The sequence below is a fragment of the Salmo salar genome, chromosome ssa17 (genome assembly GCF_905237065.1).
Source record: "Salmo salar chromosome ssa17, Ssal_v3.1, whole genome shotgun sequence".
In the NCBI taxonomy this organism is placed as follows: Eukaryota; Metazoa; Chordata; class Actinopteri; order Salmoniformes; family Salmonidae; genus Salmo; species Salmo salar.
Genome location: NC_059458.1, coordinates 23,476,589 through 23,494,753, shown reverse-complemented (window position 1 = coordinate 23,494,753; position 18,165 = coordinate 23,476,589). Strand labels below are relative to the sequence as shown.

General features: G+C 40.5%; 1 protein-coding gene across 2 annotated transcripts in view; it reads left to right on the top strand.

Annotated features, from left to right (window-relative positions):
• The window catches only part of LOC106575461 (fibroblast growth factor 14), an 89,438-nt gene that overhangs the window by 39,981 nt on the left and 31,292 nt on the right, over window positions 1-18,165 (top strand). For both annotated transcript variants that reach the window (XM_045699074.1, XM_045699075.1), the window contains exons 2-3: window positions 4,748-4,858; window positions 5,389-5,492. In XM_045699074.1, the coding sequence (XP_045555030.1) occupies window positions 4,748-4,858; window positions 5,389-5,492 (215 nt within the window). The remainder of the gene's footprint in view (window positions 1-4,747; window positions 4,859-5,388; window positions 5,493-18,165) is intronic.

Genomic DNA, 18,165 nt, shown 5'->3' with positions numbered 1-18,165 from the left:
TAAAGGAGGATCTTTCAGAGAGTCTAGTTATGGTACAGATGTGTCTTCCTGATACCCTCTCTGTCTCTGAGTGGAAGTCAAGGGTCTGGTAACACTCCTTAATTTAACACTCATACGGAACAGGGTTTCCATAAGGACACACACCACTCACACACACACACACACACACACACCACTCACACACAGAGAGAGAGCGAGAGACTCATTAAGGTATTAGAGGAAGCCCTGACACACTTGATTAAACAGTGTTTAAATGGGTCTCTCTAAGTGAATCTGTACTGTTGAAGTCCTTCTAGAGCATAATCTACACTACTCTCATCTTAGTGACTCCACCTCTATCTCCTCATACTCTGTTCTCATCTCAGTGACTCCACCTCTATCTCCTCATCTCTACTCTGTTCTCGTTGACTCCACCTCTATCTCCTCATCTCTACTCTCATCTCAGTGACTCCACCTCTATCTCCTCATCTCTACTCTCATCTCAGTGACTCCACCTCTATCTCCTCATCTCTACTCTCGTCTCAGTGACTCCACCTCTATCTCCTCATCTCTACTCTCATCTCAGTGACTCCACCTCTATCTCCTCATCTCTACTCTCATCTCAGTGACTCCACCTCTATCTCCTCATCTCTACTCTCGTCTCAGTGACTCCACCTCTATCTCCTCATCTCTACTCTGTTCTCGTCTCAGTGACTCCACCTCTATCTCCTCATCTCTACTCTCATCTCAGTGACTCCACCTCTATCTCCTCATCTCTACTCTGTTCTCGTCTCAGTGACTCCACCTCTATCTCCTCATCTTTACTCTCATCTCAGTGACTCCACCTCTATCTCCTCATCTCTACTCTGTTCTCGTCTCAGTGACTCCACCTCTATCTCCTCATCTCTACTCTGTTCTCATCTCAGTGACTCCACCTCTATCTCCTCATCTCTACTCTCATCTCAGTGACTCCACCTCTATCTCCTCATCTCTACTCTGTTCTCGTCTCAGTGACTCCACCTCTATCTCCTCATCTCTACTCTCGTCTCAGTGACTCCACCTCTATCTCCTCATCTCTACTCTGTTCTCGTCTCAGTGACTCCACCTCTATCTCCTCATCTCTACTCTCATCTCAGTGACTCCACCTCTATCTCCTCATCTCTACTCTCGTCTCAGTGACTCCACCTCTATCTCCTCATCTCTACTCTCATCTCAGTGACTCCACCTCTATCTCCTCATCTCTACTCTCGTCTCAGTGACTCCACCTCTATCTCCTCATCTCTACTCTCATCTCAGTGACTCCACCTCTATCTCCTCATCTCTACTCTCGTCTCAGTGACTCCACCTCTATCTCCTCATCTCTACTCTGTTCTCGTCTCAGTGACTCCACCTCTATCTCCTCATCTCTACTCTCGTCTCAGTGACTCCACCTCTATCTCCTCATCTCTACTCTCGTCTCAGTGACTCCACCTCTATCTCCTCATCTCTACTCTCATCTCAGTGACTCCACCTCTATCTCCTCATCTCTACTCTGTCTCGTCTCAGTGACTCCACCTCTATCTCCTCATCTCTACTCTCATCTCAGTGACTCCACCTCTATCTCCTCATCTCTACTCTGTTCTCGTCTCAGTGACTCCACCTCTATCTCCTCATCTCTACTCTCGTCTCAGTGACTCCACCTCTATCTCCTCATCTCTACTCTGTTCTCGTCTCAGTGACTCCACCTCTATCTCCTCATCTCTACTCTCGTCTCAGTGACTCCACCTCTATCTCCTCATCTCTACTCTCATCTGAGTGACTCCACCTCTATCTCCTCATCTCTACTCTGTTCTCGTCTCAGTGACTCCACCTCTATCTCCCCATCTCTACTCTCATCTCAGTGACTCCACCTCTATCTCCTCATCTCTACTCTCATCTCAGTGACTCCACCTCTATCTCCTCATCTCTACTCTCATCTCAGTGACTCCACCTCTATCTCCTCATCTCTACTCTCATCTCAGTGACTCCACCTCTATCTCCTCATCTCTACTCTGTTCTCGTCTCAGTGACTCCACCTCTATCTCCTCATCTCTACTCTGTTCTCGTCTCAGTGACTCCACCTCTATCTCCTCATCTCTACTCTCGTCTCAGTGACTCCACCTCTATCTCCTCATCTCTACTCTCATCTCAGTGACTCCACCTCTATCTCCTCATCTCTACTCTAGTAATAGACGGTTAAAGTGGTTTTTCACCCCCAAACTAAAATGACCAGACGTTGTCTAAGATCTAAAACATATTCTCAGGTGGTTGAAAGTTGAGCTGAACAGACAGACTACTAGTGTAGAGAGTTGGTAACCATTCCTCCCATCACACCCCTGTCCCTGGTGTGAAAACTGGAAAATCCCTTTCTCTCTCTCTCTCTCTCTCTATTTTCCTCTCTCGCTCTTCTAAACTGGGTCAGTCTCGTCTGCAGTTCTAATCTATCATGTTCATTGGAGCATACCTTTTTTCCTCTGGCACACACACATCACCACAACCAACAACACCTTCACAGGGGATCTCCACATTGCTGTAGAGACTCAGAAGAGGGTGTGGTCTGTTTGTGTGAAAGAAAGTGTGTGTAGAGTGTGAGTGTGTGTAGAGGGAGAACGAGAGTCAGAGAGAGAGTGTGTGTGTGTGTGAGGCAGGATGGTGCAGTCTGTGTACGGTGCATTCAGAATGTATTCAGACCCCTTGACATTTTCCACATTTTGTTATGTTACAGCCTTATTCTAAAATCGATTAAAAAAATGTTTTCCCTCATCAAGCTACACTCAATACCCCATAATGACAAAGTGAAAACTGTTTTTTAGAAATGTTTGCAAATGTATTAAAAATAAAAAACAGAAATACCTTATTTACATAAGTATTCAGATCCTTTGCTATGAGACTCTAAATTGAGCTCAGGTGCATCCTGTTTCCATTGATCATCCTTGAGATGTTTCTACAACTTGATTGGAGTCCACCTGTGGTCAATTCAATTGACTGGACATGATTTGGAGAGGCACACACCTGTCTATATAAGGTCCCACAGTTGACAGTGCATGTCAGAGCAAAAACCAAGCCATGAGGTCAAAGGAATTGTCCGTAGAGCTCTGAGACAGGATTGTGACAAGGCACAGATCTGGGGAAGGGTACCAAAAAATGTCTGCAGCATTGAAGGTCCCCAAGAACACAGTGGCCTCCATTATTCTGAAATGAAAGAAGTTTGGAACCACCAAGAATCTTCCTAGAGCTTTCCGCCCGGCCAAACTGAGCAATCAGGGGAGAAGAGCCTTGGTCAGGGAGGTGACCAAAAACCTGATGGTCACTCTGACAGAGTTCCAGATTTCCTCTGTGGAGATGGTAGAACCTTCCAGAAGGACAACCATCTCTGCAGCACTCCACCAATCAGGCCTTTATAGTAGAGTGGCCAGACGGATGCCACTCCTCAGTAAAAGGCACATGACACCCCGCTTGGAGTTTGCCAAAAGGCACCTAAAGACTCTCAGACAATGAGAAACAAGATTCTCTGGTCTGATGAAACCAAGATTGAACTCTTTGGCCTGAATGCCAAGCATCACATTTGGAGGAAACCTGGCAACATCCCTACGGTGAAGCATGGTGGTGGCAGCATCAGGCAGTGGGGATGTTTTTCAGTGGCAGGGACTGGGAAACTAGTCAGGATTGAGGGAAAGATGAACGGAGCAAGGTTCACCTTCCAGTATGACAACGACCCTAAGCACACAGCCAAGACAACGCAAGAGTGGCTTCAGAACAAGTCTGTGAATGTCCTTGAGTGGCCCAGCTAAAGCCCGGACTTGAACCAGATCGAACATCTCTGGAGAGACTTGAAAATAGCTGTGCAGCAACGCTCCACATCCAACCTGACAGCGCTTGAGAGGATCTGCATAGAAGAATGGTAGAAACTCCACAAATACAGGTGTGTCAAGCTTGTAGCGTCATAACCAATAAGACTGGTCTGTAATCACTGCCAAAGGTACTTCAACAAAGTACTGAGTAAAGGATCTGAATACTTATGTAAATGTGATATTTCAGTTTTTTTAAATTTATTTATACATTTGCAAAAATGTCCAGAAACCTCTTTTTGCTTCGTCATTATGGGGAATGTTGTGTAGATTGATGAGGGGAAAAAAACATTTCATCCATTTTAGAATAAGGCTGTAACGTAACAAAATGTGGGGAAAGTCAACGGGTCTGAATACTTTCCTAATGCACTGTATGTGTGTGTTGGGTCCAGCTATTTCACCTGTGTTTATCCATGGCTTCCCTTTCTGTTCCTTTATTCTTTTTCTCTTTCTCCTCAGCCCTAGAACACTGTTGCAAAATCCTTCTCTTATCTTTCTCTCTCTGTTCCTCTGTCTGACATGTTTCTTTCTCTGGCTGTTTTGTGACAGGGAGTTGGGGGAGAACATAATGAAGTTGCGGGCCTGTGTGGGTGGGGACTGGGTTGCACACACATGCTGACATTCTCAGACATTTCTGAGATGAAGAGCTTTTTCTCCTGAGCTCCGGTCTGTCTGCTCGCTCTTTTTTTGTGAAAACAGACTGATATTGTCATGGAGATAAAAGAAACCTCCGAATAATGTAGTCTAGAACTTTTACACTGAAGCCAGCCCACCTTTTAATAATGAGACTCTCTCTCTTCTCTCTTCTCTCTCTTTTCTCTCTCTTCTTTCTCCTCTCGCTCTTCTCTCTCTTCTCTCTCCTCTCTCTCTCTCTCTCTCTCTCCTCTCTCCTCTCTCTCTAGATCCACAGCTTAAGGGCATAGTGACCAGGTTGTACTGCAGACAGGGATACTACTTGCAGATGAACCCAGATGGATGTCTGGACGGGACCAAAGATGACGGCACTAACTCCTGTGAGTCCGCACGAACACACATGCGCACACAGAGGAGGGTAGATTGAGTGGCTGAGTGGCAACCTCCGTCAACCCACTGACAGACATTTTATCAGAAGTCATCCAATCACAGATCTCATGCAGTACTTGTCAGACATGGACAAATGAGAACTGACACACAGAAGTCCAGATGAACACGGCTCTGTGACTGATGTCATTTCTCACACGGCTACAACACGCATGTGTCAAGTCTCATACACGTCTCGTGATCATTCATGTGATTAAGTGTTCTGGTAGCTTTCGTGTACATACTGTATCGTTCCATTCTAGTCGTGTGTGTGTGGACCTGTGTCACATGGTTGACTGAGTATCTGAATCTTATATAGATGCATATGTATGCTACACACACACACACACACACACACACACACACACACACACACACACACACACACACACACACACACACACACACACACACACACACACAATAATGTGTATTCTATCGGTAAGAATCTCAATCCACTTTACTGTGCTGATTTGTCTCTTAGCTTTGTTCAACCTCATCCCAGTGGGCCTTCGAGTGGTGGCCATCCAGTCAGTCAAGATGGGTCTGTACATCGCCATGAACGGGGAGGGACACCTCTACTCATCAGTGAGTACAGACCAATGCTGATGATAACACGTGCCTGCCGGGCGGCCATCTTGGTTGAGCTGATTTTCTGTTGATTACTATGACAATTCTCACTTTTCTTCTATAAGTGGACGTGTGTCATTATTTCAGCTAAAACAGATTGATCTAACTATCTAAGGCTGCGTTTACACAGGCAGACCAAATCTGATCTTTTGCCCAATTATTGGCAGGTTGAAAGACCAATTAGTGAAAAAAAGATTGGAATTGGGCTGCCTGTGTAAACGCAACCTTTATATCACTCAGTCACCGTCCTAATATACAGCCCACCTGTCCTGTAGACACACTGGGTTCATCAAGATCAGTCACCGTACTAATATACAGCCCACCTGTCCTGTAGACACACTGGGTTCATCAAGATCAGTCATCGTCCTAATATACATCTCACCTGTCCTGTAGACACACTGGGTTCATCAAGATCAGTCACCGTACTAATATACAGCCCACCTGTCCTGTAGACACACTGGGTTCATCAAGATCAGTCACCGTACTAATATACAGCCCACCTGTCCTGTAGACACACTGGGTTCATCAAGATCAGTCACCGTCCTAATATACAGCCCACCTGTCCTGTAGACACACTGGGTTCATCAAGATCAGTCACCGTACTAATATACAGCCCACCTGTCCTGTAGACACACTGGGTTCATCAAGATCAGTCACCGTACTAATATACATCCCACCTGTCCTGTAGACACACTGGGTTCATCAAGATCAGTCACCGTACTAATATACAGCCCACCTGTCCTGTAGACACACTGGGTTCATCAAGATCAGTCACCGTACTAATATACAGCCCACCTGTCCTGTAGACACACTGGGTTCATCAAGATCAGTCACCGTACTAATATACAGCCCACCTGTCCTGTAGACACACTGGGTTCATCAAGATCAGTCACCGTACTAATATACAGCCCACCTGTCCTGTAGACACACTGGGTTCATCAAGATCAGTCACCGTACTAATATACAGCCCACCTGTCCTGTAGACACACTGGGTTCATCAAGATCAGTCACCGTACTAATATACAGCCCACCTGTCCTGTAGACACACTGGGTTCATCAAGATCAGTCACCTTCCTAATATACAGCCCACCTGTCCTGTAGACACACTGGGTTCATCAAGATCAGTCACCGTACTAATATACAGCCCACCTGTCCTGTAGACACACTGGGTTCATCAAGATCAGTCACCGTACTAATATACAGCCCACCTGTCCTGTAGACACACTGGGTTCATCAAGATCAGTCACCGTCCTAATATACAGCCCACCTGTCCTGTAGACACACTGGGTTCATCAAGATCCTGGAATCCTTTAGGGGGAATACGTGTACTTTTCCCCAGAGGCCATAGTGAGGATTTGGCTAATGCAGTGGTTTCCAAAATATTTATAGTCCCGTACCCTTTCAAACATTCAACCTCCAGCTGCGTACCCCCTCTAGCACCAGGGTCAGCGCACTCTCAAATATTGTTTTTTTTGCCATCATTGTAAGCCTGCCACACACACACTATACGATACATTTATTAAACATTAGAATGAGTGTGAGTTTTTGTCACAACCCGGATCGTGGGAAGTTACAAAGAGCTCTTATAGGACCAGGGCACTAATAATAATATTATAATAATCAATAATTTAGCTGTTTATTTAGCCATCTTACATATAAAACCTTATTTGTTCATCAAAAATTGTGAATAACTCACCACAGGATAATGAGAAGGGTGTGCTTGAAAGGATGCACAGAACTCTACAATGTTGGGTTTCCAGTGGTTTGCAGAAGAGGATGTCTTCCTTAATTGACCCCCCATAAACGTAACAGACAGATACCAGGAGCTGTGCCAGGCCTGCCACGTCTGTTGACTCATCCATCTGTAACGCAAATAATTCACTGGCTTGTATGAGAAGCAGTAATTGTTTCAAAACATCTCCTGCCATGTCACTGATGCGTTGTGAAACAGTGTTTTTTTATGAAGGCATTGTCTGTATAGTTTTTTTGGCTTTTCCCCCAGCCTTGTCCCAGCAATATCCGCGGCAGCCATTACAGTGAACCTGTCCTCCTATAGCGCCTCCCACCAGCCTCCTCTGGTCATTACCCTAGGTAGGGCACAAGAGGTCATCTTCTCTTTAGGTTGCAACATTATATGACTCCTCAGTAAGATTCCTATCTTGAATAGTTCTCAAGTCTTTATGGGGTTGGTGATGAATCAATGGGCATGTTACTATATGACACTCGATATATCAGAAGAACAGTTCCCTTAGTGTTTCTCATTGTGAATTCACCATCACTCATCTTCTTTATTCATCACATAATAATGGAATTACATCAGCTGCTGCTTCGACAGGTAGTGTTCTAACAAGGAGCTTTATATGGAAAAGACCAGCAAAGAGAGAAAGAGAGAGAGAGATTGAAATAGAGAGAAATCCACATCCGTTTGCGCCCAAGCCCTCCTCTCTCTCCTTGTCTCCAAGGAAACTTGAGGGGTTCCTTGAGAGAAAGTGAAGTGGTGAGAAATATGGTGAGAGAGAGTGGGTGAGAGTGAGACATGGAGAGGGAGGGAGGGAGGGATATGAATTATTCCCGACCCTAACACACCAGAGCAGTCAAATATCCCTCTTTTTCCTCACTGTGCCGGAACGAGGGAGAGTGATTTTATGCTGCAGAGAGGAGAGCAGCCTGGCGCTTGTTTTGTCCTTTTTTGGAGGAGAGATGTTATGTTCTGTTTCTCTCTCTGTTCAGTTAGAGACAGAGGGATGAGGGCTGCTTTTTCATTATTGATGGGGGAAATCCTGTCCACATGCACCCGCCGCACACACACACACCGCTGACTATGGGGAAAAAAGCAGTCCTGTTAGGGATTTAACAGATATGATCTGTTTTTTTACCAAAGAATGATGTTTTATAATAATACAACAGATATGTTGCTCTAGTACTTCACAGAATTCAACACAATTGATAACTACCTGGAGCTAAATGGTTTATAGAGGCGCTGCTTTGATGAATCACAAAGACACAAGATGGCCGACCCTTAACAGTAAGATCAAGAATAGAGTGTTGTAGTGTTACTCCTCCTGAAGATGAAGCATCAAGATGAACTATAGTACTACACATCTGTCAGACAAATGAGACAGCTCTCTGCTTGTAGAGAGAGACTCATCTCTATCAACCCATCTCTCTCGGTCTCTGTCTCTGCAGTCAACAGATGGCCTAGTGTGAAATGATCTGGTATGTGTTAATTACCAACGACGCTGGGCAAGAGGAAACCAGCTCTGAGTGTGTGTTGAAGAGTGTGAAGAACACACAGATCTGAGTACTCGAGCACATACTCATGCAGACACACAACACACACACACACACACACGCACAGTACTTGAGCACACACTCATGCAGACACTCATGCAGACACACAGACAGTTACACGGAAACCTGTATGTTGGTTTACACCTTTATAGTAACAAAAACAGTGTACAGTATATACTGTAGCCCTCACCATCAGGTCTTGGAGTTTTCTATGGAGGGAGAACTATCATATCCTCTACATGTTAATACTATGGAGGGAGAACTATCATATCCTCTACATGTTAATACTATGGAGGGAGAACTATCATATCCTGTACATGTTAATACTATGGAGGGAGAACTATCATATCCTCTACATGTTAATACTATGGAGGAAGAACTATCATATCCTGTACATGTTAATACTATGGAGGGAGAACTATCATATCCTCTACATGTTAATACTATGGAGGGAGAACTATCATATCCTCTACATGTTAATACTATGGAGGGAGAACTATCATATCGTCTACATGTTAATACTATGGAAGGAGAACTATCATATCCTGTACATGTTAATACTATGGAGGGAGAACTATCATATCCTGTACATGTTAATACTATGGAGGGAGAACTATCATATCCTGTACATGTTAATACTATGGAGGGAGAACTATCATATCCTGTACATGTTAATACTATGGAGGGAGAACTATCACATCCTCTACATGTTAATACTATGGAGGGAGAACTATCATATCCTGTACATGTTAATACTATGGAGGGAGAACTATCATATCCTCTACATGTTAATACTATGGAGGGAGAACTATCATATCCTCTACATGTTAATACTATGGAGGGAGAACTATCATATCCTGTACATGTTAATACTATGGAGGGAGAACTATCATATTGTCTACATGTTAATACTATGGAGGGAGAACTATCATATTGCCTACATGTTAATACTATGGAGGGAGAACTATCATATCCTCTCCATGTTAATACTATGGAGGGAGAACTATCATATCCTCTTCATGTTAATACTATGGAGGGAGAACTATCATATCCTGTACATGTTAATACTATGGAGGGAGAACTATCATATTGTCTACATGTTAATACTATGGAGGGAGAACTATCATATCCTCTACATGTTAATACTATGGAGGGAGAACTATCATATCCTCTTCATGTTAATACTATGGAGGGAGAACTATCATATCCTCTACATGTTAATACTATGGAGGGAGAACTATCATATCCTCTACATGTTAATACTATGGAGGGAGAACTATCATATCCTGTACATGTTAATACTATGGAGGGAGAACTATCATATCCTCTACATGTTAATACTATGGAGGGAGAACTATCATATCCTCTACATGTTAATACTATGGAGGGAGAACTATCATATCCTCTACATGTTAATACTATGGAGGGAGAACTATCATATCCTCTTCATGTTAATACTATGGAGGGAGAACTATCATATCCTGTACATGTTAATACTATGGAGGGAGAACTATCATATCCTGTACATGTTAATACTATGGAGGGAGAACTATCATATCCTGTGCATGTGAATACTATGGAGGGAGAACTATCATATCCTGTACATGTTAATACTATGGAGGGAGAACTATCATATCCTGTACATGTTAATACTATGGAGGGAGAACTATCATATCCTCTACATGTTAATACTATGGAGGGAGAACTATCATATCCTCTACATGTTAATACTATGGAGGGAGAACTATCATATCCTCTACATGTTAATACTATGGAGGGAGAACTATCATATCCTCTACATGTTAATACTATGGAGGGAGAACTATCATATCCTCTACATGTTAATACTATGGAGGGAGAACTATCATATCCTGTACATGTTAATACTATGGAGGGAGAACTATCATATCCTCTACATGTTAATACTATGGAGGGAGAACTATCATATCCTCTACATGTTAATACTATGGAGGGAGAACTATCATATCCTCTACATGTTAATACTATGGAGGGAGAACTATCATATCCTGTACATGTTAATACTATGGAGGGAGAACTATCATATCCTGTACATGTTAATACTATGGAGGGAGAACTATCATATCCTGTACATGTTAATACTATGGAGGGAGAACTATCATATCCTCTACATGTTAATACTATGGAGGGAGAACTATCATATCCTCTACATGTTAATACTATGGAGGGAGAACTATCATATCCTCTACATGTTAATACTATGGAGGGAGAACTATCATATCCTCTACATGTTAATACTATGGAGGGAGAACTATCATATCCTGTACATGTTAATACTATGGAGGGAGAACTATCATATTGTCTACATGTTAATACTATGGAGGGAGAACTATCATATCCTCTACATGTTAATACTATGGAGGGAGAACTATCATATCCTCTTCATGTTAATACTATGGAGGGAGAACTATCATATCCTCTACATGTTAATACTATGGAGGGAGAACTATCATATCCTCTACATGTTAATACTATGGAGGGAGAACTATCATATCCTGTACATGTTAATACTATGGAGGGAGAACTATCATATCCTCTACATGTTAATACTATGGAGGGAGAACTATCATATCCTCTACATGTTAATACTATGGAGGGAGAACTATCATATCCTCTACATGTTAATACTATGGAGGGAGAACTATCATATCCTCTTCATGTTAATACTATGGAGGGAGAACTATCATATCCTGTACATGTTAATACTATGGAGGGAGAACTATCATATCCTCTACATGTTAATACTATGGAGGGAGAACTATCATATCCTGTACATGTTAATACTATGGAGGGAGAACTATCATATCCTCTACATGTTAATACTATGGAGGGAGAACTATCATATCCTCTACATGTTAATACTATGGAGGGAGAACTATCATATCCTCTACATGTTAATACTATGGAGGGAGAACTATCATATCCTGTACATGTTAATACTATGGAGGGAGAACTATCATATCCTGTACATGTTAATACTATGGAGGGAGAACTATCATATCCTGTACATGTTAATACTATGGAGGGAGAACTATCATATCCTGTACATGTTAATACTATGGAGGGAGAACTATCATATCGTCTACATGTTAATACTATGGAGGGAGAACTATCATATCCTGTACATGTTAATACTATGGAGGGAGAACTATCATATCCTGTACATGTTAATACTATGGAGGGAGAACTATCATATCCTCTACATGTTAATACTATGGAGGGAGAACTATCATATCCTGTACATGTTAATACTATGGAGGGAGAACTATCATATCCTCTACATGTTAATACTATGGAGGGAGAACTATCATATCCTCTACATGTTAATACTATGGAGGGAGAACTATCATATCCTCTTCATGTTAATACTATGGAGGGAGAACTATCATATCCTCTACATGTTAATACTATGGAGGGAGAACTATCATATCCTGTACATGTTAATACTATGGAGGGAGAACTATCATATTGTCTACATGTTAATACTATGGAGGGAGAACTATCATATCCTCTACATGTTAATACTATGGAGGGAGAACTATCATATCCTCTTCATGTTAATACTATGGAGGGAGAACTATCATATCCTCTACATGTTAATACTATGGAGGGAGAACTATCATATCCTCTACATGTTAATACTATGGAGGGAGAACTATCATATCCTCTACATGTTAATACTATGGAGGGAGAACTATCATATCCTCTACATGTTAATACTATGGAGGGAGAACTATCATATCCTCTACATGTTAATACTATGGAGGGAGAACTATCATATCCTCTACATGTTAATACTATGGAGGGAGAACTATCATATCCTGTACATGTTAATACTATGGAGGGAGAACTATCATATCCTCTACATGTTAATACTATGGAGGGAGAACTATCATATCCTCTACATGTTAATACTATGGAGGGAGAACTATCATATCCTCTACATGTTAATACTATGGAGGGAGAACTATCATATCCTGTACATGTTAATACTATGGAGGGAGAACTATCATATCCTCTACATGTTAATACTATGGAGGGAGAACTATCATATCCTGTACATGTTAATACTATGGAGGGAGAACTATCATATCCTGTACATGTTAATACTATGGAGGGAGAACTATCATATCCTCTACATGTTAATACTATGGAGGGAGAACTATCATATCCTCTACATGTTAATACTATGGAGGGAGAACTATCATATCCTCTACATGTTAATACTATGGAGGGAGAACTATCATATCCTCTACATGTTAATACTATGGAGGGAGAACTATCATATCCTCTACATGTTAATACTATGGAGGGAGAACTATCATATCCTGTACATGTTAATACTATGGAGGGAGAACTATCATATCCTGTACATGTTAATACTATGGAGGGAGAACTATCATATCCTGTACATGTTAATACTATGGAGGGAGAACTATCATATCCTGTACATGTTAATACTATGGAGGGAGAACTATCATATCGTCTACATGTTAATACTATGGAGGGAGAACTATCATATCCTGTACATGTTAATACTATGGAGGGAGAACTATCATATCCTCTACATGTTAATACTATGGAGGGAGAACTATCATATCCTGTACATGTTAATACTATGGAGGGAGAACTATCATATCCTCTACATGTTAATACTATGGAGGGAGAACTATCATATCCTGTACATGTTAATACTATGGAGGGAGAACTATCATATCCTCTACATGTTAATACTATGGAGGGAGAACTATCATATCCTCTACATGTTAATACTATGGAGGGAGAACTATCATATCCTCTTCATGTTAATACTATGGAGGGAGAACTATCATATCCTCTACATGTTAATACTATGGAGGGAGAACTATCATATCCTCTACATGTTAATACTATGGAGGGAGAACTATCATATCCTGTACATGTTAATACTATGGAGGGAGAACTATCATATCCTCTACATGTTAATACTATGGAGGGAGAACTATCATATCCTGTACATGTTAATACTATGGAGGGAGAACTATCATATCCTCTACATGTTAATACTATGGAGGGAGAACTATCATATCCTCTACATGTTAATACTATGGAGGGAGAACTATCATATCCTCTACATGTTAATACTATGGAGGGAGAACTATCATATCCTCTACATGTTAATACTATGGAGGGAGAACTATCATATCCTCTACATGTTAATACTATGGAGGGAGAACTATCATATCCTCTACATGTTAATACTATGGAGGGAGAACTATCATATCCTGTACATGTTAATACTATGGAGGGAGAACTATCATATCCTGTACATGTTAATACTATGGAGGGAGAACTATCATATCCTCTACATGTTAATACTATGGAGGGAGAACTATCATATCCTCTACATGTTAATACTATGGAGGGAGAACTATCATATCCTGTACATGTTAATACTATGGAGGGAGAACTATCATATCCTGTACATGTTAATACTATGGAGGGAGAACTATCATATCCTGTACATGTTAATACTATGGAGGGAGAACTATCATATCCTGTACATGTTAATACTATGGAGGGAGAACTATCATATCCTGTACATGTTAATACTATGGAGGGAGAACTATCATATCCTGTACATGTTAATACTATGGAGGGAGAACTATCATATCCTCTACATGTTAATACTATGGAGGGAGAACTATCATATCCTGTACATGTTAATACTATGGAGGGAGAACTATCATATCCTGTACATGTTAATACTATGGAGGGAGAACTATCATATCCTGTACATGTTAATACTATGGAGGGAGAACTATCATATCCTGTACATGTTAATACTATGGAGGGAGAACTATCACATCCTCTACATGTTAATACTATGGAGGGAGAACTATCATATCCTGTACATGTTAATACTATGGAGGGAGAACTATCATATCCTGTACATGTTAATACTATGGAGGGAGAACTATCACATCCTCTACATGTTAATACTATGGAGGGAGAACTATCACATCCTGTACATGTTAATACTATGGAGGGAGAACTATCACATCCTGTACATGTTAATACTATGGAGGGAGAACTATCATATCCTCTACATGTTAATACTATGGAGGGAGAACTATCATATCCTGTACATGTTAATACTATGGAGGGAGAACTATCATATCCTCTACATGTTAATACTATGGAGGGAGAACTATCATATCCTATACATGTTAATACTATGGAGGGAGAACTATCATATCCTGTACATGTTAATACTATGGAGGGAGAACTATCATATCCTGTACATGTTAATACTATGGAGGGAGAACTATCATATCCTGTACATGTTAATACTATGGAGGGAGAACTATCATATCCTGTACATGTTAATACTATGGAGGGAGAACTATCATATCCTCTACATGTTAATACTATGGAGGGAGAACTATCATATCCTCTACATGTTAATACTATGGAGGGAGAACTATCATATCCTGTACATGTTAATACTATGGAGGGAGAACTATCATATTGTCTACATGTTAATACTATGGAGGGAGAACTATCATATCCTCTCCATGTTAATACTATGGAGGGAGAACTATCATATCCTCTTCATGTTAATACTATGGAGGGAGAACTATCATATCCTGTACATGTTAATACTATGGAGGGAGAACTATCATATTGTCTACATGTTAATACTATGGAGGGAGAACTATCATATCCTCTACATGTTAATACTATGGAGGGAGAACTATCATATCCTCTTCATGTTAATACTATGGAGGGAGAACTATCATATCCTCTACATGTTAATACTATGGAGGGAGAACTATCATATCCTCTACATGTTAATACTATGGAGGGAGAACTATCATATCCTGTACATGTTAATACTATGGAGGGAGAACTATCATATCCTCTACATGTTAATACTATGGAGGGAGAACTATCATATCCTCTACATGTTAATACTATGGAGGGAGAACTATCATATCCTCTACATGTTAATACTATGGAGGGAGAACTATCATATCCTGTACATGTTAATACTATGGAGGGAGAACTATCATATCCTCTACATGTTAATACTATGGAGGGAGAACTATCATATCCTGTACATGTTAATACTATGGAGGGAGAACTATCATATCCTCTACATGTTAATACTATGGAGGGAGAACTATCATATCCTCTACATGTTAATACTATGGAGGGAGAACTATCATATCCTCTACATGTTAATACTATGGAGGGAGAACTATCATATCCTCTACATGTTAATACTATGGAGGGAGAACTATCATATCCTGTCTACATGTTAATACTATGGAGGGAGAACTATCATATCCTCTACATGTTAATACTATGGAGGGAGAACTATCATATCCTCTACATGTTAATACTATGGAGGGAGAACTATCATATCCTCTACATGTTAATACTATGGAGGGAGAACTATCATATCCTCTACATGTTAATACTATGGAGGGAGAACTATCATATCCTCTACATGTTAATACTATGGAGGGAGAACTATCATATCCTCTACATGTTAATACTATGGAGGGAGAACTATCATATCCTCTACATGTTAATACTATGGAGGGAGAACTATCATATCCTCTACATGTTAATACTATGGAGGGAGAACTATCATATCCTCTTCATGTTAATACTATGGAGGGAGAACTATCATATCCTCTACATGTTAATACTATGGAGGGAGAACTATCATATCCTCTACATGTTAATACTATGGAGGGAGAACTATCATATCCTCTACATGTTAATACTATGGAGGGAGAACTATCATATCCTCTACATGTTAATACTATGGAGGGAGAACTATCATATCCTCTACATGTTAATACTATGGAGGGAGAACTATCATATCCTCTACATGTTAATACTATGGAGGGAGAACTATCATATCCTCTACATGTTAATACTATGGAGGGAGAACTATCATATCCTCTACATGTTAATACTATGGAGGGAGAACTATCATATCCTGTACATGTTAATACTATGGAGGGAGAACTATCATATCCTGTACATGTTAATACTATGGAGGGAGAACTATCATATCCTGTACATGTTAATACTATGGAGGGAGAACTATCATATCCTGTACATGTTAATACTATGGAGGGAGAACTATCATATCCTCTACATGTTAATACTATGGAGGGAGAACTATCATATCCTGTACATGTTAATACTATGGAGGGAGAACTATCATATCCTCTACATGTTAATACTATGGAGGGAGAACTATCATATCCTCTACATGTTAATACTATGGAGGGAGAACTATCATATCCTCTACATGTTAATACTATGGAGGGAGAACTATCATATCCTCTACATGTTAATACTATGGAGGGAGAACTATCATATCCTCTTCATGTTAATACTATGGAGGGAGAACTATCATATCCTCTACATGTTAATACTATGGAGGGAGAACTATCATATCCTCTACATGTTAATACTATGGAGGGAGAACTATCATATTCTCTACATGTTAATACTATGGAGGGAGAACTATCATATCCTCTACATGTTAATACTATGGAGGGAGAACTATCATATCCTCTTCATGTTAATACTATGGAGGGAGAACTATCATATCCTCTACATGTTAATACTATGGAGGGAGAACTATCATATCCTCTACATGTTAATACTATGGAGGGAGAACTATCATATCCTCTACATGTTAATACTATGGAGGGAGAACTATCATATCCTCTACATGTTAATACTATGGAGGGAGAACTATCATATCCTCTACATGTTAATACTATGGAGGGAGAACTATCATATCCTCTACATGTTAATACTATGGAGGGAGAACTATCATATCCTGTACATGTTAATACTATGGAGGGAGAACTATCATATCCTCTACATGTTAATACTATGGAGGGAGAACTATCATATCCTCTACATGTTAATACTATGGAGGGAGAACTATCATATCCTCTACATGTTAATACTATGGAGGGAGAACTATCATATCCTGTACATGTTAATACTATGGAGGGAGAACTATCATATCCTCTACATGTTAATACTATGGAGGGAGAACTATCATATCCTGTACATGTTAATACTATGGAGGGAGAACTATCATATCCTCTACATGTTAATACTATGGAGGGAGAACTATCATATCCTCTACATGTTAATACTATGGAGGGAGAACTATCATATCCTCTACATGTTAATACTATGGAGGGAGAACTATCATATCCTCTACATGTTAATACTATGGAGGGAGAACTATCATATCCTCTACATGTTAATACTA